A 24,784-nucleotide genomic window follows, 5' to 3' on the forward strand; every position below is an offset into this window, starting at 1 on the left:
CTATGAACTCAGAAATAGGTTCTTCCACCCGAAATAGCCCGCTAATACGAAGGAAAAAATATCCCCGCAACTCAACCAACAGCAACGCAAAGGGAAATGCCGAACAGCCACTCCAGAGGCCATGTAAAAACAGGAGGTGGAAAAAGCCAGGAGAAGCAAATGGCTGAGCCAGCAGATGCACAAGGCAACGAAACACGGGCCTCGCTAGGGTGAGAAGGACCGACCCGTTGCACAGGAGTACCCCCACACCAGGGGGTGGGTGGAGGATGTTTCTCTCAAGAGAACATAGAGAGGAGACAAAAACCGATATCCAGGCTGCAGTCAGGGGTGCTGTCGTGAAAGCTCTGGCGACCATGCAGGTGGCCCCAGACAAGGCGGGGAGGCGACAGGAAGATCAAGAAAGCACCATACAAGAGATAGAGAATGCCTCAACAGAAGGGCGACCAGATCGCAGCCTTGGAAAAAGAAATATCAAGGTTGGTCGCAATGCAGGGTAGTCTGAAGGGAAAGATCAAGAACTAGGAAAACTGATCGGGCATTGTGGGCCTGCCAGTGGGGGTCAAAGGTAGGAACTCCATGAACTATGAGCCCAAATACTGGGCAATTTGGTGGGAAGGGATAGCTTCACCAATCCACCAGAAATAGACAGAGCCCACCTGTCACTTCGCTCAAAGCCCAGAGCCAGGAAACAGCAGAGGGCGGTAATCTCTAAATGGCACCGGTACCAAGACCGTGAAAGAACCCTGCGCTGGGCAAGGCGAACAAAGAACTGTAACTGGGAAGGTCACCAGATCAGGATCTGCCAGGACATTGGGGCTCCAGTTTCCTCCCACAAGTCCCAAAAGACTTGCTTGTTAGGTGAACTGGACATTGTGAATTCTCCCTAAGTGTACCCGAACAGGCGCCGGAGTGTGATGACGAGGGAATTTTCATAGTAACTTAATTGCAGTTAATATAAGCCTACTTATGACACTAATAAAGATGATTGTTTTAGAAAATATTTTATTGAGGCATTCATAATTTTAACAATTTCACATATCAAATTTCAACAGGAACAAAACATAAGTAACAATCCCCCCCCACCTCAGCCAACATGGCTGACACAAAAATGTCACCTTCCCCAACCACCTCTTCGTTGGTTCTCCTATCCTTACTCATCTCTCCCATGCCTACCCTTCACCCCTCCCCTCTGCTAACAGCTGATTTTTTTTCGAAGAAATCGATGAATGGCTGCCACCTCCAAGCAAACCCCTGCAACGCACCCCACAAGGCAAATTTTATATTCTCCAGTCTGAGAAACCCCGCCATGTCGCTAACCCACACCCCCAACTTCGGGGGCTCCGAGTCCCTCCACCCTCGCAAGATCAGTCTCTGGGCCACCAAGGAGGCAAAGACCAGGACATCCGTCTCTCTTACCCCCTGGGGTGAGGTCTTCAGCCACACCGCAAAATCGCCACTTCTGGACTCGGAACCGCCCTCACTTGTAAGACCTCGGACATGACGACAGCAAACCTCTGCCAGAAACCCCTCAGTCTCGACATGCCCAGAACATATGGTCATGGTTCACATCTATCCTCCACCACCTCCTCAAAGAACCTGCTCATCCGGGCCAGTCATGTGCGCCCTATGGACCACCTAAAACTATATTAGGCTGAGCCTGGCACACAACAAAGATGCATTAACTCTCCTCAGGGCCTCCTCCCATAACCCGGCCTCCAACTCCCCACCCAGCTCTTCTTCCCACTTTCTCTTCACCTCCCCGATTGGGGCTCCCTTCCAATCCATCAGCTCCTTATAGATCTCAGAGACCTTCCCCTCTCCTACTCCTGTTCACGACACCACCTTATGCTGTAGCCCCTTGGGAGGCAAATGCGGGAAGGTCGAAACCTGCCTCCGCATAAAATCCATCACCTGCAGATACCGGAACCCATTCCCCTGGCAACGCCAACTCCTCCACGCTCGGAAAACTCTCATCAGTAAAGAGATTCCCAAATCTCTCAATCCCTGCCCGCTGCCACTTCTGAAACACCCCCCCAGCCGCGCCCCCCCCACCCCGCCCGGAGCGAACTGGTGGTTATCAGCGCCCACCCCAACCCACCCTCTAACCCCATGTGCTGCCTCCACTGTCCCCACATCCTCAGGGCTGCCACCACTACCAGGCTTGTGGAGTGCCGGCGAGAATGACAGGTGCCATCAACAGTGCCCCCAAACTCGTGTCTTTACATGATGCAGCCTCCACCTGCTCCCATGCCGACCATTCCCCCACCAACAGACCATTGCAATATTCGCTGTCCAGTAGTAGTTAATGAAATTCGGGAGGGCATTCACCTTTTTAAAGAATGCCTTGGGGCTAAAAATTGGGAGGCTCGAGAAAACAAACACACACCTTGGGAGGACAATCCTTTCATGGTCTGTACCCACCCCACCAGTGACAACGGGCATGCGTCCCACCTCCGAAAGACCCCCCTCATCTGTTCTACCAATCAACCCAAATTGAAATGAAATGAAATGAAATGAAAATCGCTTATTGTCACGAGTAGGCTTCAATGAAGTTACTGTGAAAAGCCCCTAGTCGCCACATTCCGGCGCCTGTCCGGGGAGGCTGGTACGGGAATCGAACCGTGCTGCTGGCCTGCTTGGTCTGCTTGAAAAGCCAGCGATTTAGCCCAGTGAGCTAAACCAGCCCCTGGTTCAGTTTATGCAGCTGCTCCCACTCCAACTGGATACCCAAATATCAAAAGCTCCCTCCCACCACCTTGAATGGCATCGCATCTAATCTCTTTTCCTGCTCCTTCGCCTAGATCGCAAAGACCTCACGCTTACCCATATTCAATTTGTATTCCGAAAACCGACCAAATTCCTCTAATATCCCCACAATCCCTCCAATTTGACCCCAGCGGGTCTGATATGTACAGAAGCAAATGGTCTGCCTAGAGGGACCCTGCGTTCCACCTGCTCCCCCTGTACTATCCCCTGCCAGACTCTCGACACTCTCAATGCCAACGGCTCTATAGCCAATGCAAATAACAGTGGGGAAAGGGGACATCCCTGCCTCGTCCCCCGTACAACCTGAAGTAATCTGATCTCACCCGATTCGTCTGCATACACGCCACTGGTGCCTGGTATACCAACCGGACCCAATCCACAATTCCCTGCCCAAATCCTAACTGCCCCCAGGACCCCCATAAGCATTCCCACTCCACCCGACAAAAAGACTTCTCTGCGTCCATGGCCATCACGCCCCTCTGGAGGCATCATAATTACCTTAAGCAACCTCCTAATATTCATCGTCAAGTGCTGCCCTCAACGAACACCATCTGGTCCTCCCCTATTACTCCTGGGACGCAGTCTTCGATCCGTGTGGCCAGGATCTTCGGCAATAGTTTGGTATCCACATTTAACAGGGAGATCGGCCTATACGACCCATGGTTTTCCGGATCTTTATCCCGTTTTAAAATGAGGGAGAGTGGGACAGCACGGTAGCACAAGTGGATAGCACTGTGCCTTCACAGCGCCAGGGTCCCAGATTCGATTCCCCGCTGGGCCACTGTCTGTGCAGAGTCTGCACGTTCTCCCAGTGGCTGCGTGGGTTTCCTCCGGGAGCTCCAGTTTCCTCCCACAGCCCAAAAACGTGCAGGGTAGGTGGATTGGTCATGATAAATTGCCCTTAGTGACCAAAAATGTTAGGAGGGGTTATTGGGTTAGGGTGGAAGTGAGGGCTTAAGTGAGTCGGTGCAGACTCGATGGGCCAAATGACCTTCTGCACTGTATGTTCTATGTCTATGCCTGTGACAACATTGGGAGGAGCACTCTGTAGCCATCTGGGATGGCCACTTACAACAAGAAACATGGACGTTCACAAGCCAAGAATCCAGACAACATCGAAACCCCCAATCGATTAGCATTTTGATGGCCCATCTCAGTAAGACAAAGGATTAATACTCAGGTAACCGATACAAGTCCAGGCATTTCGGCGCCACTCCTTTTACGCAGGAAGCATAAACAACAGGGCCAATGATCACTTAGGACACGCGCAGCCATCAAGGCACCCGCCCCTTTATTGGCTCAGATCAAAGACAGTGATCGAGAACTGCCCAATTAATGGGGTCCAAACCTAAGGACCGCCCAAAAGAGCACAAAACTCCCCAAGGATAAAGAGAGACACTGCCATGTATTCGATCTCTTTTGGACTTGCCACTCCAGCAAAGTCCAACTCCAATTGCAGCACCGCCAGAAGAAAGTTCAAGTTCAACGCCCGCTCCCAGACGGATGAGCCCAGCTGAGCAGCAGTTGCTCCTCCTGACCCAGTAGATCCAGATTCGAACAAATGCCACTGTTCCTTTGACCTGAGCCGGGTGCCTGAAGTTAAGTACAGGTTGTCATAGTTGTTAGGTGTAGTTTAACTAGTAGTGTTTATGTTGCATGTACATGTTAATCTTGCGTGTAAATAAAGTACCATTGATCTTGAACTAACTAACTGGTGCTTGGCTCTTTGATCAATATCCAGTTGAACCTTGTGGTGGTATCATTTGATACCTGGCGACTCTGAGCAATATAATATTGATATCTAATGAAAGAAGGGCAGCCTTATTGACTGCCATATTTATAGCAGGTAAAAAAGGCAACAACTCCCAACTCCTTTGCTTCATTGAAGGCACTTACCAACAGCGGTCCCAACATCCCAGAGAACCTCTTGTAATATTCCACCGGGTACCCGTCCGTCCCGGGGCCTTACCCGATTGCATCGCCTCCAACCCCCCTACTACTTCTACAAGCCCAATTGGGGCCCCCAGGCCTACCACCAGCTCCTCATCAACCTTCGGCAACTCCAACCCTCCCAGAAACCGCCTCATCTCCTCTTCCCCGGCTGGGGGTTCCGTCTTATACAATTTGCTAAAACTCCCTAAACACCCCATTCACCCCTGCCGGGTCCAAGACCGTATTCCCACCTGTGACCTTCACTTTCCCAAACTCTCTCGCCGCCTCCTGCTTCCTCAACTGGTGTGCTAACATCCTGCTCGCTTTTTCCCCATACTCGTATACCACCCCACTCACCCTTCGCAACTGCTCTACTGCCTTACCCGTGGATAACAATCCAAATTTCGTTTGCGTCTGCAAATCTCCTCAGTGTCATTAATTTTAACACACCCCCGGATGGTCTTCCTCACCCACCCACACACCTCTTCCTCCACTAACAGTTCCACATCCAGCCTCCATTGCGGGTGCTTGTGCCCCCCCCCCCCCTTGCTCACTCGTAAATCCACCGAGTGCGGGGCATGATCCAATACCACTATTGCCGAATGCTCGACATCTATCACCCCTGCCAACAACGTCTTGTCCACCACAAAAACATCTATTCGGGAGTACACCTTGTGCACATGGGAGTAAAATGACAATTCTTTCACCCTCGGTCTCCCCAATCTCCATGGGCCTACCCTCCCCCCACAATGAACCCCTGAAGCGCCTTAGCTGTAGCCGAGACCCTCTGTGAACAAGCCCACCCAGCTAGCAAGGCAAGCCCCGCACATGGCGCCTTGCATCCTACCCCCGGTTGATTCTCTCTTCCCACCCCCGCCGGAGCCCAAACAAAGAGACCAACCACCCATTCCTAAACAAAGGACAAAGAACAAACCTGAAGGCGAAAAAGAAATGACCCCAAACATAACTTAACAGCAACAGCACAGCATCTCCACCAAAATTCAAGTCCACCGTCTCCTGCCAGTCGATTGTCTGACAAATTCTACTGCCTCCTCCACCGAGTCAAAGTACAACTCCTGGCCTCCATACGTCACCCACAGACATGCCGGGTACAGTACCCCAAACTTCACCCCCTTCTTGTAGATGGCTGCCTTGACCTTGTTGAAGCTTGCTCTCCTCTTGGCCAGCTCTGTACCCAGATCCTGGTACACTCGGATTTCACTGCCCTCCGGGAGTGCAGCGCCTCGTCTGCCTGGCACACCTCATAAATCGCTCCTTGTCCAGGAACCAGTGCAACCGCACCACTATGACACTCGTCGGCGTTGCTCCCCTGGGCTTCATCAGTACCCTGTGTTCTCGATCCACTCCATCAGCCGTGCAAATGCACCCTCTCCAAGCATCTTCTCCAGCATCCTCCCCACATATGTGCCAGCCTCGGCTCCTTCATTCCTCTCCACGAAGGCTCACGATCGTTATATTCTGCCTGCATGACCGGTTCTCTAGGTCTTCAACCTTCTCCTGAACCAGCCTCTGCTGTTCGCGCATCAGCCTCATCTCCGCTGCCATCGAGGCAAACTGCTCTTTGAGTTCCCCTGCCCCCATCTCCATCTTCTGGATCACCTGACCCTGGGCCACCAGCATCGTTGGAGAAGCTCGCCAGCTCTTCCGTCAACCATTGAGTTAGCAGGTCCGCCCCCTGCCCCTCTGCCATCTCCATGTGCGTCGCAGGTGCCGCACCAGCTCCAACAAACTGATTCTCTCTTTTTTGAATGGTTCTGGCCCACAGCTCCATACACCAGAGTGTCAATCTCTTCCCCTCACTCCCCTGTACCTTTCCTCCACCTCACAGCCACCTGTTAACCGGGAAAAAGGTCCGAAAAAACTGCCACGAGCTGGAGCCACCAAATGTGCAACCACTCACTCCACGGTTGCCACCAGAAGTCACTAATAAAGATTAAAAAGAAAACAAAAGACAGTCCCTAATTTTTTAACCATGTTGAGTCCTAGATTCCTGAAGCGGCGGAAATAGTTTCACTATCTACCTTATCTGTTCCCATTAAGTTCCTGAAAACTTTGATCAAATCATCTTCTAAATTCAAAGGAATACCATCTTGCACAATTTAACTCTTAGGAGTCAAGGTATAATTCTGCGAAAGCAACATTACACTGCTTCCAAGGCCAATATACTATAAGAGCCCTTCCTGTTTATTTCCATAATGTTCCCATTTCTCTTATTATATTATTTTTGGTCCGTGGACCCATAATTGGAATGTGCCTTTAAGCAGAAGACCCAAGCTTAAGCAGCCTGGTTTTATGTTTGGAGAGGAGAGGCCAAGCCGAGTGAATCTTAAGAACATGCTTTGGAGGAGGTCTGAAGGTGGATAAATCACCTGGACCAGATGGACTACACCCTGGGGTTCTAAAGGAGATAGCGGAGGAAGGAAACTGCAGGGGATGGGTACAATCGAAATGTGGAGCTTTTTCAAGGAACAGCTACTGCGTGTCCTTGATAAGTATGTACCTGTCAGGCAGGGAGGAAGTTGTCGAGCAAGGGAACCGTGGTTTACTAAGGAAGTTGAAGCACTTGTCAAGAGGAAGAAGGCGGCTTATGTTAGGATGAGACATGAAGACTCAGTTAGGGCACTTGAGAGTTACAAGTTAGCCAGGAAGGACCTAAAGGGAGAGTTAAGAAGAGCGAGGAGAGGACACGAAAAGTAATTGGCGGATAGGATCAAGGAAAACCCTAAGGCTTTCTATAGGTATATCAGGAACAAAAGAATGACTAGAGTAAGATTAGGGCCAATCAAGGATAGTAGTGGAAAGTTGTGTGTGTAATCAGAGGAGATAGGGGAAGCATTAAATGGATATTTTTCGTCAGTGTTTACACTGGAGAAAGACAATGTTGTCGAGGAGAACACTCGGGTTCAGTCGACCAGGCTAGATGGAATTGAGGTTCAAAAGGAGGAGGTGTTAGCAATTTTAGAAAATGTCAAAATAGACAAGTCCCCTGGGCCAGATGGGATTTATCCTAGGATTCTCTGGGAAGCCAGGGAGGAGATTGCAGAGCCTTTGTCCTTGATCTTTATGTCGTCTTTGTCGACAGGAATAGTGCCGGAAGACTGGAGGATAGCAAATGCTGTCCCCTTGTTCAAGAAGGGGAGTAGAGACAACCCTGGTAATTATAGACCTGTGAGCCTTACTTCGGTTGTGGGTAAAATGTTGGAAAAGGTTATAAGAGATAGGGTTTATAATCATCTTGAAAAGAACAAGTTGATTAGCGATACTCAACACGGTTTTGTGAAGGGTAGGTCATGTCTCACAAACCTTATTGAGTTTTTTGAGAAGATGACCAAACAGGTGGATCAGGGTAAAGCTGTTGATGTGGTGTATATGGATTTCAGTAAGGCGTTTGATAAGGTTCCCCACGGTAGGCTATTGCAGAAAATAAGGACGTATGGAATTGAAGGTGTTTTAGCGGTTTGGATCAGTAATTGGCTAGCTGAAAGAAGACAGAGGGTGGTGGTTGATGGCAAATGTCCATCCTGGAGTTCAGTTACTAGTGGTGTACCGCAAGGATCTGTTTTGGGGCCACTGCTGTTTGTCATTTTTATAAATGACCTGGAAGAGGGTGTAGAAGGATGGGTTAGTAAATTTGCAGATGACACGAAGGTCGGTGGAGTTGTGGATAGTGCTGAAGGATGTTATAGGATACCGAGGGACATAGATAAGCTGCAGAGCTGGGCTGAGAGGTGGCAGATGGAGTTTAATGCGGAAAAGTGTGAGGTGGTTCACTTTGGAAGGAGTAACAGGAATGCAGAGTACTGGGCTAATGGCAAGATTCTTGGTAGTGTAGATGAACAGAGAGATCTCGGCATCCAGGTACATAAATCCCTGAAAGTTGCCACCCAGGTTAATAGGGCTGTTAAGAAGGCATATGGTGTGCTAGCCTTTATAAGCAGGGGGATTGAGTTTCGGAGCCACGAGGTCATGCTGCAGTTGTACATAACTCTGGTGCAGCCGCACCTGGAGTACTGCGTGCAGTTCTGGTCACCACATTATAGGAAGGATGTGGAAGCTTTGGAAAGGGTTCAGAGGAGATTTACTAGGGTGTTGCCTGGTATGGAGGGAAGGTCTTCCGAGGAAAGGCTCAGGGACTTGAGGTTGTTTTCGTTAGAGAGGAGAAGGCTGAGAGGTGACTTAATAGAGACATATAAGATAGTCAGAGGGTTAGATAGGGTGGACAGTGAGAGTCTTTTTCCTCGGATGGTGATGACCAACACGAGGGGACATAGCTTTAAATTGAGGGGTGATAGATATAGGACAGATATCAGAGGCAGTTTCTTTACTCAGAGAGTAGTAGGGGTGTGGAACGCCCTGCCTGCAACAGTAGTAGACTCGCCAACTTTAAGGGCATTTAAGTGGTCACTGGATAGACATATGGATGGAAATGGAATAGTGTAGGTCAGATAGGCTTCAGATGGTTTCACAGGTCGGCGCAACATCGAGGGCCGAAGGGCCCGTACTGCGCTGTAGTGTTCTATGTTCTAGATTGTGGAGGCATTGGTGGTGATCTTTCAGGAATCGCTGGAAGCAGGGAGGGTCCCTGAAGACTGGAAAATGGCTAATATATATAATCCCTGTTTAAGAAGGGAGAGAGGCAGAAGATGGGAAATTATAGGTCAGTTAGCCTGACTTCAGTTATTGGTAAGATTTTAGAGTCCATTATTAATGATGAGATCGCAGAATACTTGGAAGTACTGAGGACTGAGGCAGCACGGCTTCGTCAAGGGGAGGTCATGGCTGACAGATCTGTGAACATAGAACATAGAACAGTACAGCATAGAACAGGCCCTTCGGCCCTCAATGTTGTGCCGAGCCATGATCACCCTACTCAAACCCACGTATCCACCCTATACCCGTAACCCAACAACCCCCCCCCCTTAACCTTACTTTTATTAGGACACTACGGGCAATTTAGCATGGCCAATCCACCTAACCCGCACATCTTTGGACTGAGTTCTTTGAGGAGGTAACAAGGAAGTTAGACAAAGAAGAACCAGTGGATGTGATGTATTTAGATTTCCAGAAGGCCTTTGATAAGGTGCCATGTAGGCGGCTCTTGAGCCCATGGTGTTAAGGGTAAGATCCTGGCATGGATAGAGGATTGGTTGACTGGCAGAAGGCAGAGAGTGGGGATAAAGGGGTCTTTTTTAGTGTTGGGACCACAACTTTTCACTATATGAATTTATGATCTGGAAGGAACAGGGGGCACTGTTGCTAAATTTACAGATTATACAAAGGTATGCAGTGGGATAGGTAGTATTAAGGAAACGGGGGGGGGGGGGGGCAGTAGAAGGACCTGGACAGGCTAGGGGTGTGGGCAAAGTGGCAAATGAAATACAATGGGATTTGAGGATAGTGCAGGAAAATGGTGTTGAGGCAGAAGATCAGTCATGACCTGGTTGAATGGCAGAGCAGGCTTAAAAAGCCCAATTAGCCTACTCCAGCGTCTATTTCCTATGTTCGGTTAGGTGGGATTTCGGGGATAGGGCGGAAGAGTGGGCCGAGATAAGATCCCCTTTTGGATGGTCGGTGAGACTCGATGGGCTGTATGGTCTCCATCTGCACTGTAGGGATTCTATGCTCTGTATTAAATTATCTAATTAACAGAGTGCTAATTATACCAGCATCTACTAAATGTTTCTCATTCAATGACTCCTTAAGTTATGCACCTTAAGTTAGAGATTCAATATTAATTTTCATGGAACAAATTACTTCAAGGTTTCCGGCTCTGTTAGCGGGGTATTCCTTTGTTGACACATTTAAAACTATTCTCTCACCCTCACAGAACCTCCCACTGCTGCCGCTCCAGTGCTCAGTCTGATGATCCATAACCTAGCCTATTAGCAGCAATCATGAGAGAGAAACAGCTCGTTGATAGGGGAGCAACTCCTCACAGATGCTCCATTTCCAGGTGGGGGCGGGGAGGAGGTTGATTTCACTCATTGTTCATCCCGTGATTGAATTTTTCAGGCTTTTTGAGAATGTGTTCGCCCAACACCCCAATGTAGTTTGAACCCTGGTTGTCGCAAAACAATGTCAATACATTCTTTGAGGGGGAAAAACCTTCACTTTTATCATTTGGAAACAATAGTATTACCTTGATCAAACTGTCTTTGAATGTTATCTTGATCAGTCCTGTTTCCACTTACACGATACAGTCCTTCAGTGCTCAAACCTAAGAAGAAAATAAGAGCTTGTTACCAAACTACACAAACTACAGGTTGAAAATAGGTTCTTAATTACTTTGCATTGCACTGAATGAAAAATGTATTTAAGGGCAAGCTGTTTCAATTGGATGAGGAAATGGCAGTTTGGCATGGCATATGGTGGAACTTCCAGGCCCACAACACAAAGATTGCTGCAAAGGGCGGTCAGGAAGTTAATATGGACTAACAACTGTATGCATGAAATCAGTTGAAGACTTGAGAGTAAGACAATGTGTTCTGGATAATAAAATACCCATCTGCTTTGCTTCCTACAAGATAAACAAGTTTAGTCATGAAGTGGCAGAACCACAGTGATTCCGAAGGCTCTGTGTTCACTCCACTGTGTACAGATTTAGCTGATGGCAACTTGGGCAGTGGTAAGGGTATTGCAATTAAGCTCTTAATACATGTTGAGAATACCTGGGCCCCAAAGCTTTCTTGAAGTTTCTCACTAAATGTCTGCCCCTCTCCTCCTTGAACAGGTTTCTTAAAACCTACCTCTTCGATCAAGCTTCTGGTCACCTGCCCTAATATTAATGATTTCCATTTGGGAACAGTAACTCACTATCAGACTTTACAGTGACACCGAACTGCAAATATAGGCGACAGTGAGGAAGAAAGCAACATAATATGAACAGCAGTATAAAGCTTGCTGATTGGACAGTGCAATGGCAAACGAACTTGAACAATGTTGGACAGAAATATAGAAATATCACCTAAACCTCAGAAAGTGACTGAGATAAAGAGTAACGGTTTCTAGGAATACAGATGGGCAAATCATCAAAAGCGTCACCAACAGAAATGCTGAAGCACAGGGAGAGGGCAATAGAAATCAAAAGTGATGTAGTTATGTTAAACTAATATCGGAATCTGGTGAGGCCACACTTCAGTATTACACACAAAACTACATAGAGAATGTAGAAGCACTTGGAAAAGGAAATAGCACCAGGAGTGAGAGATTACAGCTTTCAGAAAGATTGAATGAGTTGTTTTTCTTTGAGTGGTCTGATTGAGATCTTTAAAATTGTTAATGGGTTAGGCAGTGCAGATATGGGAGGAAATGTTTCCACTTGTAGGAGAATCTAAAACTAGGGACTATAAACACAAGATAACTAGGAATAAATTCAATCAAGAAAGAAGGAGAAAATAATTTACTCAGTGGTCAAAATGTAGAACTTGCTGCCACAAATTGTTGAGGCAAATAGCCGGGATTCTTTAGAAAGGAAATTGGATTAGGATGAGAGAAAATGGATTAGATCAATATGCTGAAAGGTTGAGATGAGAGAATTGGAATAGAAGGAGACGCATGTGGAGTATAACCATTACTGTAATTTGTCTGAACGGTCGCTTCCGAACTGTATATTTTGTGTACTTTTACGTAATATAATATAAAGTTGATATTAATTTTACGTAGACTGTTGTAGGGAGAATTACCAAATCGTGAAAATAAACTTACAAATACAACTAACATCCATGAAATTTGAATACTATTTTTAAGTCTCTGTTTTTCAGTTCAACCTCTCACCCACCCATAGATGATAAGGCCATAAGACATAGGAGCAGAATTAGGCAACATGGCCCATCAAGTCTGCTCTGCCATTCAATCACGCCTGATATTTTTCTCATCCCCGTTCTCCTGCCGTCGTCCCATAACCCCTGATCCCCTTATTAATCAAGAATCTATCTATCTGTCTTAAAGACACTCAGTGTTTTGCCCTCCACAGCCTTCTGTGGCAAAGAGTTTCACAGATTCACCACCCTCTGACTAAAGGAATTCCTCCTCATCTCTGTTTTAAAGACTCGTTCCTTTAGTCGGAGATTGTCCCTTCTGCTTCTAGTTTTTACCACAAGTGGAAACATCCTCTCCATGTCCACTCTATCCAGGCCATGCAGTATTCTGTAAGTTTCAATAAGATCCCCCTCATCCTTCTAAACTCAGAGTACAGACCCAGAGTCCTCAACCGTTCCTCATATGACAAGCTCTTCATTCCAGGGATCACTCTTGTGAACCTCCTCTCGACCCTCTATACTATAGAGCTAATACAAGAAGCTAGTATTTCATCTTCTCCCTCCTTGTTGCTTTTTTAGTTGTCCTCGGCTTACTTTTAAAGGTTTGCCAATCCACTGGCTTCCCACTAATCCTCACTATTTTGTATGCTTTTTCTTTTACTTTTATGCTGTCCTTGACTTCCCTCGTCAGCCATGGTGCCTTGTCCTCCCCTTAGCATGCTTTCTCCTCCTTGGGATGAATTTCTGTTGTGCCTCACGAATAACCACCCAAAACTCCTGCCATTGCTGTTCCACTGTCTTCCCTGTTAGGCTCCTTTTCCAATCAACTCTGGCCAGCACCTCCCTCATGTCTTTGTAATTACCCGTGTGTAATTGTATCACTGTTACATCTCATTCCAGCTCTCCCTCTCAAATAAATTCTATCACCCGAAGGGTTCCTTCACCTTAAGTTCCCTAATCAAGTCTGCCTCATTACACATCACCAAATCCAGAATTGCCTGTTCCCTCGTCGGCTCTGTCACAAGATGCTCCAAAAGCCCATCTCCTGGACATTTCACAAATTCCTGTTCTTGGGATCCACTACCAACCTAGAACATAGAACATTACAGCGCAGTACAAGCACTTCGGCCCTCGATGTTGCGCAGACCTGTGAAACCACTCTAAAGCCCATCTACACTATTCCCTTATCATCCATATGTTTATCCAATGACCATTTAAATGCCCTTAATGCCGGCGAGTCCACTACTGATGCAGGCAGGGCATTCCACGCCCTTACTACTCTCCGAGTAAAGAACCTACCTCTGACATCTGTCTTATATCTATCTCCACTCAATTTAAAGCTATGTCCGCTCGTGCTAGACATCACCATCCGAGGAAAAAGGCTCTCACTGTCCACCTTATCTAATCCTATGATCATCTTGTATGCCTCAATTAAGTCACCTCTTAATCTTCTTCTCTCTAACGAAAACAGCCTCAAGTCCCTCAGCCTTCCCTCATAAGATCTTCCCTCCATACCAGGCAACATCCTGGTAAATCTCCTCTGCACCCTTTCCAATGCTTCCACATCCTTTCTATAGTGCGGCGACCGGAATTGCACGCAATACTCCAAATGCGGCCACACCAGAGTTTTGTACAGCTGCAACATGACCTCATGGCTCCGAAACTCAATCCCTCTACCAATAAAAGCTAACACATCGTACGCCTTCTTAACAACCCTCTCAACCTGGGTGGCAACTTTCAGGGATCTATGTACATGGACACCGAGATCTCTCTGCTCATCCACACTACCAAGAATCTTACCATTAGCCCAGTACTCTGTTATTTCCTGTTAACAGTACTTCCTGTTATTCCTTCCAAAATGAATCACCTCACACTTTTCTGCATTAAACTCCATTTGCCACTTCTCATCCCAGCTCTGCAGCTTATCTATGTCCCTCTGTAACTTGTAACATCCTTCCGCACTGTCCACAACTCCACCGACTTGAGTGTAATCTGCAAATTTACTCACACATCCTTCTACGCCCTCCTCCAGGTCATTTATAAAAATGACAAACAACAGTGGCCCCAAAACAGATCCTTGCGGTACACCACCAGTAACTGGACTCCAGGCTGAACATTTCCCATCATCCACCACACTTTGTCTTCTTCCAGCTTGCCAATTTCTGATCCAAACTGCTAAATCACCCTGAATCCCATGCCTCCGTATTTTCTGCAATAGCCTACCGTGGGGAACCTTATCAAACGCTTTACTGAAATCCATATACACCACATCAACTGCTTTACCCTCGTCCACCTGTTTGGTCACCTTCTCAAAGAACTCAATAAGGTTTATGAGGCACGACCTACCCTTCACAAAACCGTGTTGACTATCTCTAATCAAATTATTTGTTTCCAGGTGATTATACATCCTATCTCTTATAAACCTTTCCAAGACTTTGCCCACAACAGAAGTACGGCTCACTGGTCTATAATTACCGGGGTTGTCTCTACTCCCCTTCTTGAACAAGGGGACAACATTTGCTATCCTCCAGTCTTCTGGCACTATTCCTGTAGACAATGACGATATAAAAATCAAAACCAAAGGCTCAGCAATATCCTCCCTAGCTTCCCAGAGAATCCTCGGATAAATCCCATCCAGTCCAGGGGACTCATCTATTTTCACACTTTCCAGAATTGCGAACACCTCCTCCTTATGAACTTCAAGCCCTTCTAGTCTCCTAGCCTGTATCTCAGTATTCTCCTCGACAACATTGTCTTTTTCCTGCGTAAATACTGATGAAAAATATTCATTTCACACCTCTCCTATCTCCTTGGACTCCACGCACAACTTCCCACTACTGTCCTTGACTGGCCCTAGACTTACCCTAGTCATTCTTTTATTCCTGACGTACCTATAGAAAGCTTTAGGGTTATACTTGATCCTACCTGCCAAAGACTTCTCATGTCCCCTGATTTTGCCAGTCCACCTGCATATTGAAGTCCCCCATGATTATTGTAATTTGCCTTTCTTAAACGCCTTTTCTATCTCCTGATTTATTTTCTTTGCCACATCCTGACGACTGCTAGGGGGTCTGGACATAACTCCCATCAGGGTCTTTTTACCATTGCAATTCCTCAACTCTACGCACAGAGATTCTATGCGTTCTGATCCTATATTGCTCCTTGCTATTGATTTAACTTCATTCCTTGCTAACAAAGCAACCCGGACCCCCCTTTGCCCATCTGCCTGCCCTTTTGATAGGATATTGGATATTTAGATCCCAGCCCTGATCCCCTTGCAGCCATGTCTCTGTGATGCCCACAACATCGTACCGGCCAAATTCAATGTGCGCAACAAGCTCATTTACCTTGTTCCATATACTGCCGCATTTAGGTACAACACCCTCAGTCCTGCATCGACGACCTCCCTTTTCACACTTGTCACCTTTTTTGCTCTGCATGAGGGTGATGTTGCTCTCTTATTTTTGTCCTCTATTTCCCCTTCAATTATTACACATTCTCAGCTAACATTCTGGTTCCCATCCCCCAGCCAAACTATTTTAAATCCTTCTGAGTGACCCTGGCAAACCTCCCAGCCAGGATATCAGTGCCCTCCAGTTTAGATGCAACCGGTCCTTCTTGTACAGGTCCCATCTGCCCCGGAAGAGATCCCAATCGTCCAGAAATCTGAAATCCTTCCTCCTACACCATCAGTTTAGCCATGTATTTAGCTGCACTATCCTCCTATTGCACGTGGCACAGGGAGTAATCCTGAGATTACAACCCTAGTGGTCCTGCGTTTTAGCTTACTGCCCAACACCCTAAACTCCTTCTGCAGGACTCATCACTCTTCCTGCCTATGTCGTTAGTACTTGTGTGTACTACGACCTCTGGCTATTCACCCTCCTCCTTCAGGATGTCCTGTGTTTGTTCAAGAGGCATCCTTGACCCTGGCACCAGGGAGGCAACACACCATCCTGGAGTCTCACATCCACAGAAGCGCCCATCTGTGCCCCTGACTATAGAGTCCCTTATAACTATCGCTCTCCTGCACTTTCCCTCCCCTGCTGAGCAACAGAGCCAGTTGTAGTTGTTCTGGCTGCTTTTGTTTTCCCCTGATAGGCTGTCCCCCCCCCCCCCCCCGTCCCGTCCCCCAACAGTATCCAAAACGGTATACCTGTTAAAGAGGGGGTCAACCACAAGGGATTCCTGTACTGACTGCCTGCTCTTTCTAGCAGTCACCAATCTATCTGCCTACACCTTGGATGTGACCATGTCTCTATAACTCCTACTTATGATGCTTTCCGCCACCTGCATGCTCCTAGGTGCATCCAACTGCTGCTCCAACCGAACCACGCAGTCTGTGATGAGCTGCCATTGGTTACACTTCGTGCAGACGTAGTCGACCGGAACGCTGGAAGCGTCACGGATCTGCCACATCCCACAGGTAGAGCACTGCACCCCGCTGAGTGACATTATAGCACTAGCTAATGAATTCAAAATAAGTACTTAAATTGTTATTAGATTAAGTTGCAATTAACTATATGGCCCTGCAAAGATGGAACACACTCCCGCTCTCCCTCGCGGGGAGAGTTCAGACGATCAAAATGAACGTACTGCCCAGGTTCCTCTTCCTGTTTAGATCCATTCCGATCTACATCCCCAAGGCCTTTTTCAAAGCGCTGGACAAACTCATCATGGCGTTCGTATGGGGGGGTAAAAATGCTAGGATCCCAAAGAAGGTCTTACAAAAAACAAAAACCAGGGGAGGGCTAGCCCTCCCGAATCTACAATTCTACCACTGGGCAGCAACAGCCGAGCGAGTAAGGGGATGGATCCAGGAGCCAGAAGCTGAGTGGGTGCGTGCGGAGGAGGCCTCCTGCATGGGAACCTCCCTCCGGGCCCTCGCCACGGCAGCACTCCCATCCCCACCCAAAAAACACTCCAGCAGCCCAGTGGTGACAGCCACCCTCCAATCCTGGAACCAACTGCGGCAGCAACTTGGCCTGACCAAAATGTCGAACAGGGCTCCCATCTGCAACAACCATAGGTTCACACCAGCACTGACTGACGCCACCTTCAAAAGGTGGAGGCAGGACGGGGGGACACTGACAGTCAGGGACCTATACACGGACGACAGGATCGCAACACTGGACGAACTGACAGAGAAATTTCAGCTAGCTAGGGGGAACGAGCTACGGTACCTGCAGCTCAAAAACTTCCTACGAAAGGAGACAAGGACGTACCCACAACCGCCACGACAGACACTACTGGAAGACCTACTGGACGCAAGTATCCTAGAGAAAGGGAACTGTAGTGACATGTATGACCGACTGGTAGATAGGGACGACACCGTACTGGACGCAACAAGAAGGAAATGGGAGGACGACCTGGGGATGGAGATAGGGTGGGGACTCTGGAGCGAAGCACTGCATAGGGTCAACTCCACCTCCACGTGCGCAAGGCTCAGCCTGACGCAACTAAAAGTGGTACATAGAGCCCACTTAACAAGAACCCGTATGAGTAGGTTCTTCCCGGAGGTGGAAGACAGATGTGAACGGTGCCAAAGAGGCCCGGCCAACCACGCCCACATGTTCTGGTCTTGCCCCAGACTCGTGGAGTACTGGACAGCCTTCTTCGAGGTTATGTCCAAAGTGGTGGGAGTGAGGGTGGAGCCATGCCCGATAGTGGCGGTCTTCGGGGTTTCAGAACAGCCAGATCTATTCCTGGGGAGGAGGGCGGACGCCCTTGCCTTTGCCTCCCTGATCGCCCGCCGTAGAATCCTGTTTGGCTGGCGGTCAGCAGCACCGCCCAGAGCTGCGGACTGGCTGTCCGACCTCTCGGAATCTCTCCAAATGGAGAAAATCAAATTTGCCATCCGAGGGTCGGACGACGGCTTCCACAGAACGTGGGAGCCATTCATGCAACTGTTCCGGGACCTATTTGTGGCCAATGTACAAGAGGAAGAATAGTCGGGGGAAGGTAGCGGGAGGGGGGGGGGGGGGGGGGGGGGGGGGGGGGGCTACAGGTTCGGTACGGGGGTTCGATGGCTAGCTAAGGCCCAAAACCAAACTAAATAAACATGTTGGGGGGGGGGGGGGGGCGGGCGCAGTTACTACTACGAAGATGCTTACCTGTAAATATGTATGTTAATTTTTGCGTGTTTGTTTGTTTTTTTTGTTTTTTTTTCTCTCCTAACAATTTGTAATTTGTTCAATATAAAATATGAAAACTGAATAAAAACATAAAGGAAAAAAACTATATCGCCCTGGCGCCAGCTTTTTACTGTAAAATTAAATGTTAAATACCAATCTCTACCCTCAGGTTTAGTTACTCCTCTAACTAGTTAATTAATTAGTTTTTTCAATGTTTTTCCCTCAAATTTAACAGATTCCCTCCCAGCCAATCAGGTCACAGCTTTACTGAGATGTCACTTAAGCCCCCCCCCCCCAATACACAATTTGTAACGGTCTTTTACTCACTTACCTTCCCAGGATGCTCTCTGGATCTCTCCCTGCAAATTAACGGTTAGAAAGCCAGAAAGCCACATTAATACCTCCACACACAGGACAAATATCCTGTCAGTATTTAAATGGTTTTGCACAAATTTATATCCTTTAGCTTGTTCATAGGCAGATACAACTATCACATATGTAAAGTGACATACAATAAAGCTCAGTTCTCCGACAGAGCTGTGTCACCAAGCAAGCAATAAAGTTGTGTCTCAGCCCTAAGGATTATGATCAATATGATTGTCTGTAGCTGAACAGTGTGCAAGGTTCCGCCAAGAATGCTGCGAGTTCAGTCACAACTGCAATTTAACAGAAACCCCTTTTTTTTTTTTTTTAAATTGTCACCAAAATCATTTTCTGGACATTTTACATGGAACTGTTTTCTGGACAGCTGATTTTCAAAAATAACATTTTATATACAGAACGGTAAATTAAAACAAAAGTGACTAGCCCATCGACATGTCACCTTCAATTGTCGGTCACCTTCATTTAGTCCTCATCAACAAACCAGTCTAACAAGCTAGCTGCAGGTTTACTATAGTTATGTGATGTCACATGATTTTCATTCTATTAATACTTAAAATTCTACTGGCAATTCAAATTTACTGACAATTTTGCACCTTTTTTTAAAGGACATCTGAATTTTGTTATTTTATTATATTTCACTAGTTTCTGTAATCATTTAAAAACTAAATCAGTTCAAGCAGATAAAGGTGCAGAGAAAAAAGGGTCCTGTACTGCACACATCAAAAATAATACTTTTTGGATCCAAATATATTGAAAAATTCACGCTCCATTTGACACCACAAGCTGACTTTTGCAGCCAGCGCAGATTTTTTTTTCTTCATTCTTTTATGGGATGTGGGCATCACTGGCAACACCAACATTTATTGCACATTCTGAATTGTGCTTGAATTGAGTGGTTTGCTCGGCCATTTCAAAGAGCTACATTGCTTTGGATCTGGCACCATTTGTAGGCTAGATTCGGCAAAGATGGCAGATTTCCTTCCCTAAAGGGTAATTTTGAATCAGATGGGCTTTTACAACAATGGTTACCATTACTGATACTACCTTTATATTTCAGATTTATTCATAGAATTTAAATTCCACCAGCTGCCATGATGGGATTTGAACCCATGTCTCTGGAGCCACTCCCCCTCCCACCATCACCTTCCCCCAACCCATCCTTCATTTGACATTGAGCATTTGTCTGACAACAAGAAAACAAAGAGACAAAGGGCTAGTTATCACTTGGACCAGTTTTCTTTAATTCTAAAAGATGTCAATCAAATTTGCAAAATGCCACAGAAATGTGGTGTCATGCCTTTTATGCTGATGCTTTGGCATTTGTGAGCGCGTGGGGGGGGGGGGGGTCTGCTATGAATGAATTGACAAATATTAGAACTTATAAAGTGGAACCCTTTCCAGTTCTAACCAGGAATCATCCAGCATGAGGTATGAATATTCAGGTATTTATGAAGGGGAGGAAGAAGTAAAATTCAAAGGAAAAATATTTCCTTTCACAACTGATTGCAAATCAAGTGTGTTCAGTATAAACAAGAATGAGAACAAATACAAACACAAATTAATATTCCTGAAATTTCATGCCGTTTGTCAATAAAATGCATGTAGGAAAAGGGAGAATGAACAATGATTTAAGACTAATGCCGAGGGCAGCACAGTGGTCTGCACTGCTGCCTCACAGCTCCTAGGGCCCAGGTTCGATCCCGGCACCGGGTCACTGTCTGTGTGGAGTTTGCACATTCAGCCCATGGCATGTGTTGGCTGCAACAGTACACTTGCCCAGTCATGCAACAGTACACTTCCACAACCCACAGTGGGCTAAACAGTTGCTTGTAATGCAGAACAAGGCCAGCAGCGTGGGTTCAATTCCCCGAATAGGCCCCGGAATATGGCGACTAGGGGCTTTTCTCAGTAACTTCATTGAAGCCTACTTGTGACAATAAGAGATTATTATTATTAACCTAAATATGTACAGGATAGGTAGGTGGATGGGCCATTCTAAATTGCCCCTTCATTGGAAATTTAAATTTTAAAAAATGTTTTAACTAATGTCTTTCCCATAACCGTTTGTGAATTTAGGTGCAGGACTTCGAACATGAGCATATGCAGGCTGTCGAAAAGACAGGCAGCAACAAAGAAGTGGGCGAGATAGTAAAAAGACATAGCAGAAAACAAGTGGCTGGTAAATATGGAGATTTCATCACAAGAGCAGAAAGAATAAAATGTGACGGAAGGTGATGGATGGTAATGGAATGTCCGGCTGGTAGCACTGCTAAGAGTTTACAATGTGCTGACAGGCAATATGCAGAGATCGTCCTTATTTATAGGTTTGCTGGGTTGCAATTGGGAAGCTGAGAGTCAGCCAACTTTTCACAGAACACATGATTGGTTCATGGTTATTATTGAGAGAAATAGAAAGCTCATTTCTAAGACATCAGACAAATCAAAGGCAATACTATATCGATAGCTAATAAGCATTGGACAAACATATTTTTGTTCACATAACTTTCTGAAATCATTTCCTTAAGAGAGTGAAAGTTAACCTGCATAACTGACGTAGCAAAGGATCTTTTAAAAGTAGATTTATCCTAATTTTCATGGTAACAGTCAGTAAGCCAATGCATGACAACAACTGAATTAATAAAACTCCAATTTTATAACATAGGATTTTTGTTTTCACCAATGTTTTGCGGAGTAAGTTTTAAAACACCATCTTTTCCCCATGAAATCCAGTGTTTTTTGCAATTGTATTACAAGTTATTTTGCACAATGCATTATTCAGCCAACGCATGTCAGCTGAAAAACAGAACCTATTTAGAGAGACGAAAGCCCATCTAACATATATTTTTCTGCTACATGTATTTCACTTCCATTTGGAATGTGATGTTCACTGACATGATTCCCAAACATCTTTCAAATTTTGCAACATATACACATTACAAATGGGTCACAATATTAGGATTTTCATAAAAATAATACTTGGAAAATAAAGTTCAAGAGAAGTTGAGGCACTTCTTGCTCTCTTGATGTGGACATAAAAGAGTCTAAGCATTATCTGAAGAAAGAAAACAGACAAAGAGATGCACAATAGATGGCATGATACTGAGAAGAGGGTGCATGACCACAGAACGCTGAATGTAGCTTGACAGACAGACAAGGTGGTCAAAGCAAACAGGATATTTTCCTTTATTCACCTTGTCGTAGACAATAAGAGAAGAGAATTTATGCCGGAACTGTATAAAACACCAGTTAAGCCACTGAGTGAGTATGAGTGGTCACTGTATTACAGGAAGGATACAATTATACTAGAGTGGGCACAGCGGAGATTTAGGAGGACATTGCCAGGAATAGCAAATTCAGCTATGAGAAAAGATTGGGATTGGAGAGGCTGGTGTTGTTTTCTTTGTAAAAGAATAAGGGGAGATCTAATTGTGGTGTACAGAATTATGAGTTGGATGGGGAGGAGAATCGCCAACACTAAACGCATTCAAATGGTCATTGGATAGGCATATGGACGATAAGGGAATAGTGTAGAGGGACTTTAGAAGGATTTCACAGGACGGTGCAACATCGTGGGCCGAAGGGCCTGTACTGCTCTATTTCCCTTGGCAGAAAGGTCAATAACTAGAGGGAATAGATGTAAAACATTTGGCAAAAGGATTAGACGCAAATTGAGATTAATGTTTTCCATCCAGGGGGTGGAGGAACACACTGTCTGAAAGGCTGGCAGAGGCAGAAATCCTAATTGGATTTAAAAAATACTTGGAGTTCTTTAACCTACAAGAAGAAAATGTAATTAGACCGATTTGGTTTTTATCCCCAATTGACACAATGATTGGCTCAACAACTTATGTTGTGAATTTTCTAACTTAACTTTTTTTTCCCCTTTGAATTTTCCAGCAACTTCTCCTTTCTACAATCTTCAACTAGCCAAATAAACAGGAAAAAGATCAGGATTGTTGGAATAAATTGGGACAAATTTTCACAACAGTAAAGAGGAAATTGACTAGGATTAACATAAATGCAGTGATGACAATACCATTTCCATAGCCTCTTCAACAGAGCAAAACCACCCACGGCATGACAACACAAGGAGGAAGGAAAATAGACAAGGCGAGCAAAGAACAGTTTTCAAGGTGGGAAAGGATGAAACCAGATGGTTTGGGAGAGAGTTTAATAACAGCGTCCTAACAGCTGCAGACTGTGTCAGTGATGGAAGGGAAATGCACAAGAGATCAGAGTTAAATGAGCAAAAGGTTGTACGCCTAAAAGAGATTTCTAAATTACATAAATTGTGGAGGGACCTATTGGCAATGATAAGGTTCTGGAGAGACATTATATCAATATTGCCTGCATTGAAAAGGACATCTGCTGCCATTATTCAATTTAGCATGGATGGATGATGTACAAAATACCGAACAATATAATTTCTTAAATCTTATTAATTCAAAAGATTGCTACCTAGTTATACAAAATGTGTTCCCCAATGCATATAATGACTGCTTAAGCAGTGGAAACTGCATTCCAAAATAGCAACGAATGTATATTCCATGTGTTCCAGTAAGCAATGTTTAATGTATAGTCATAGGTGGTTCTTGTGTCATAGAATCATAGAATTTACAGTGCAGAAGGAGGCCATTCAGCCCATCGAGTCTGCACCGGCTCCTGGAAAGAGCACCCCACCCAAGGTCAACAACTCCACCCTATCCCCACAACCCAGTAACCCCACCCAACACGAAGGGCAATTTTGGACACTAAGGGCAATTTATCATGGCCAATCCACCTAACCTGCACATCTTTGGACTTCAGAAGCTATAACACTACCAACGTAACAATTTGGTCAAGCAGGGTAACCACAGGCAACCGAAGCAAAAGAGTTAATGTGAATAAGAAATTTAATCATAAGTATTTAAAGACTGATTCCATTTTTTAAATTACAATGAAATGAAATGAAATGAAATGAATAATGAAATGAAAATCGCTTATTGTCACAAGTAGGCTTCAATTAAGTTATTGTGAAAAGCCCCTAGTCGCCACATTCCGGCACCTGTTCAGGGAGGCTGGTACGGGAATTGAACCGTGCTGCTGGCCTGCCTTGGTCTGCTTTAAAAGCCAGCGATTTAGCCCAGTGTGCTAAACCAGCACGTAATGGTCTTTCCATGCTAATGTCAATTAATGCAGAAAGTTTCATTGCATTTATATGCAAACTTGAGGGCGGCACGGTGGTGCAATGGTTAGCACTGCTGACTACAGCGCTGCGGATCCTGATCCCTGTCCGTGTGGAGTTTGCACATTCTCCCCGTTTCTGCGTGGGTTTCATCCCCACAACCCAAAGACATAACAGTTAGGTGGATTGGAGATGCTAAATTGCCCTTAATTGGAAAAGAAAAATTGGGTACTCTAATTTTATATTTAAAAGAGGTTCCAAGAAGTGACCAACAGCCACAGGCAGTCAGAGTTCAGTAGTTGGGTGGCCATCCATAAGAATACGAAGATGCAGCAAGTAAAAGAATCTTTGGGATGTGTACCACTCTGGTACACTCTGGGGCTGGTTTAGCTCACTAAGCTAAATCGCTGGCTTTTAAAGCAGACCAAGCACGCCAGCAGCACGGTTCAATTCCCGTAAAAGCCTCCCCGAACAGGCGCCGGAATGTGGCAACTAGGGGCTTTTCACAGTAACTTCATTGAAGCCTACTCGTGACAATAAGCGATTTTCATTTCATTTCTCAAACAAGTATTGGGCATTGAAACAGCTAGGATTAGCAGCACCTTGAAGGAGTCAGGTCAAACATT

General features: G+C 45.9%; 1 protein-coding gene across 2 annotated transcripts in view; it reads right to left on the minus strand.

Annotated features, from left to right (window-relative positions):
* Nucleotides 1-24,784, minus strand: part of arhgap5 (Rho GTPase activating protein 5) — an 81,200-nt gene that overhangs the window by 15,174 nt on the left and 41,242 nt on the right. For both annotated transcript variants that reach the window (XM_038781236.1, XM_038781243.1), the window contains exon 4: nt 10,859-10,936. In XM_038781236.1, the coding sequence (XP_038637164.1) occupies nt 10,859-10,936 (78 nt within the window). The remainder of the gene's footprint in view (nt 1-10,858; nt 10,937-24,784) is intronic.

The sequence above is a fragment of the Scyliorhinus canicula genome, chromosome 2, assembly GCF_902713615.1.
Source record: "Scyliorhinus canicula chromosome 2, sScyCan1.1, whole genome shotgun sequence".
In the NCBI taxonomy this organism is placed as follows: domain Eukaryota; kingdom Metazoa; phylum Chordata; class Chondrichthyes; order Carcharhiniformes; family Scyliorhinidae; genus Scyliorhinus; species Scyliorhinus canicula.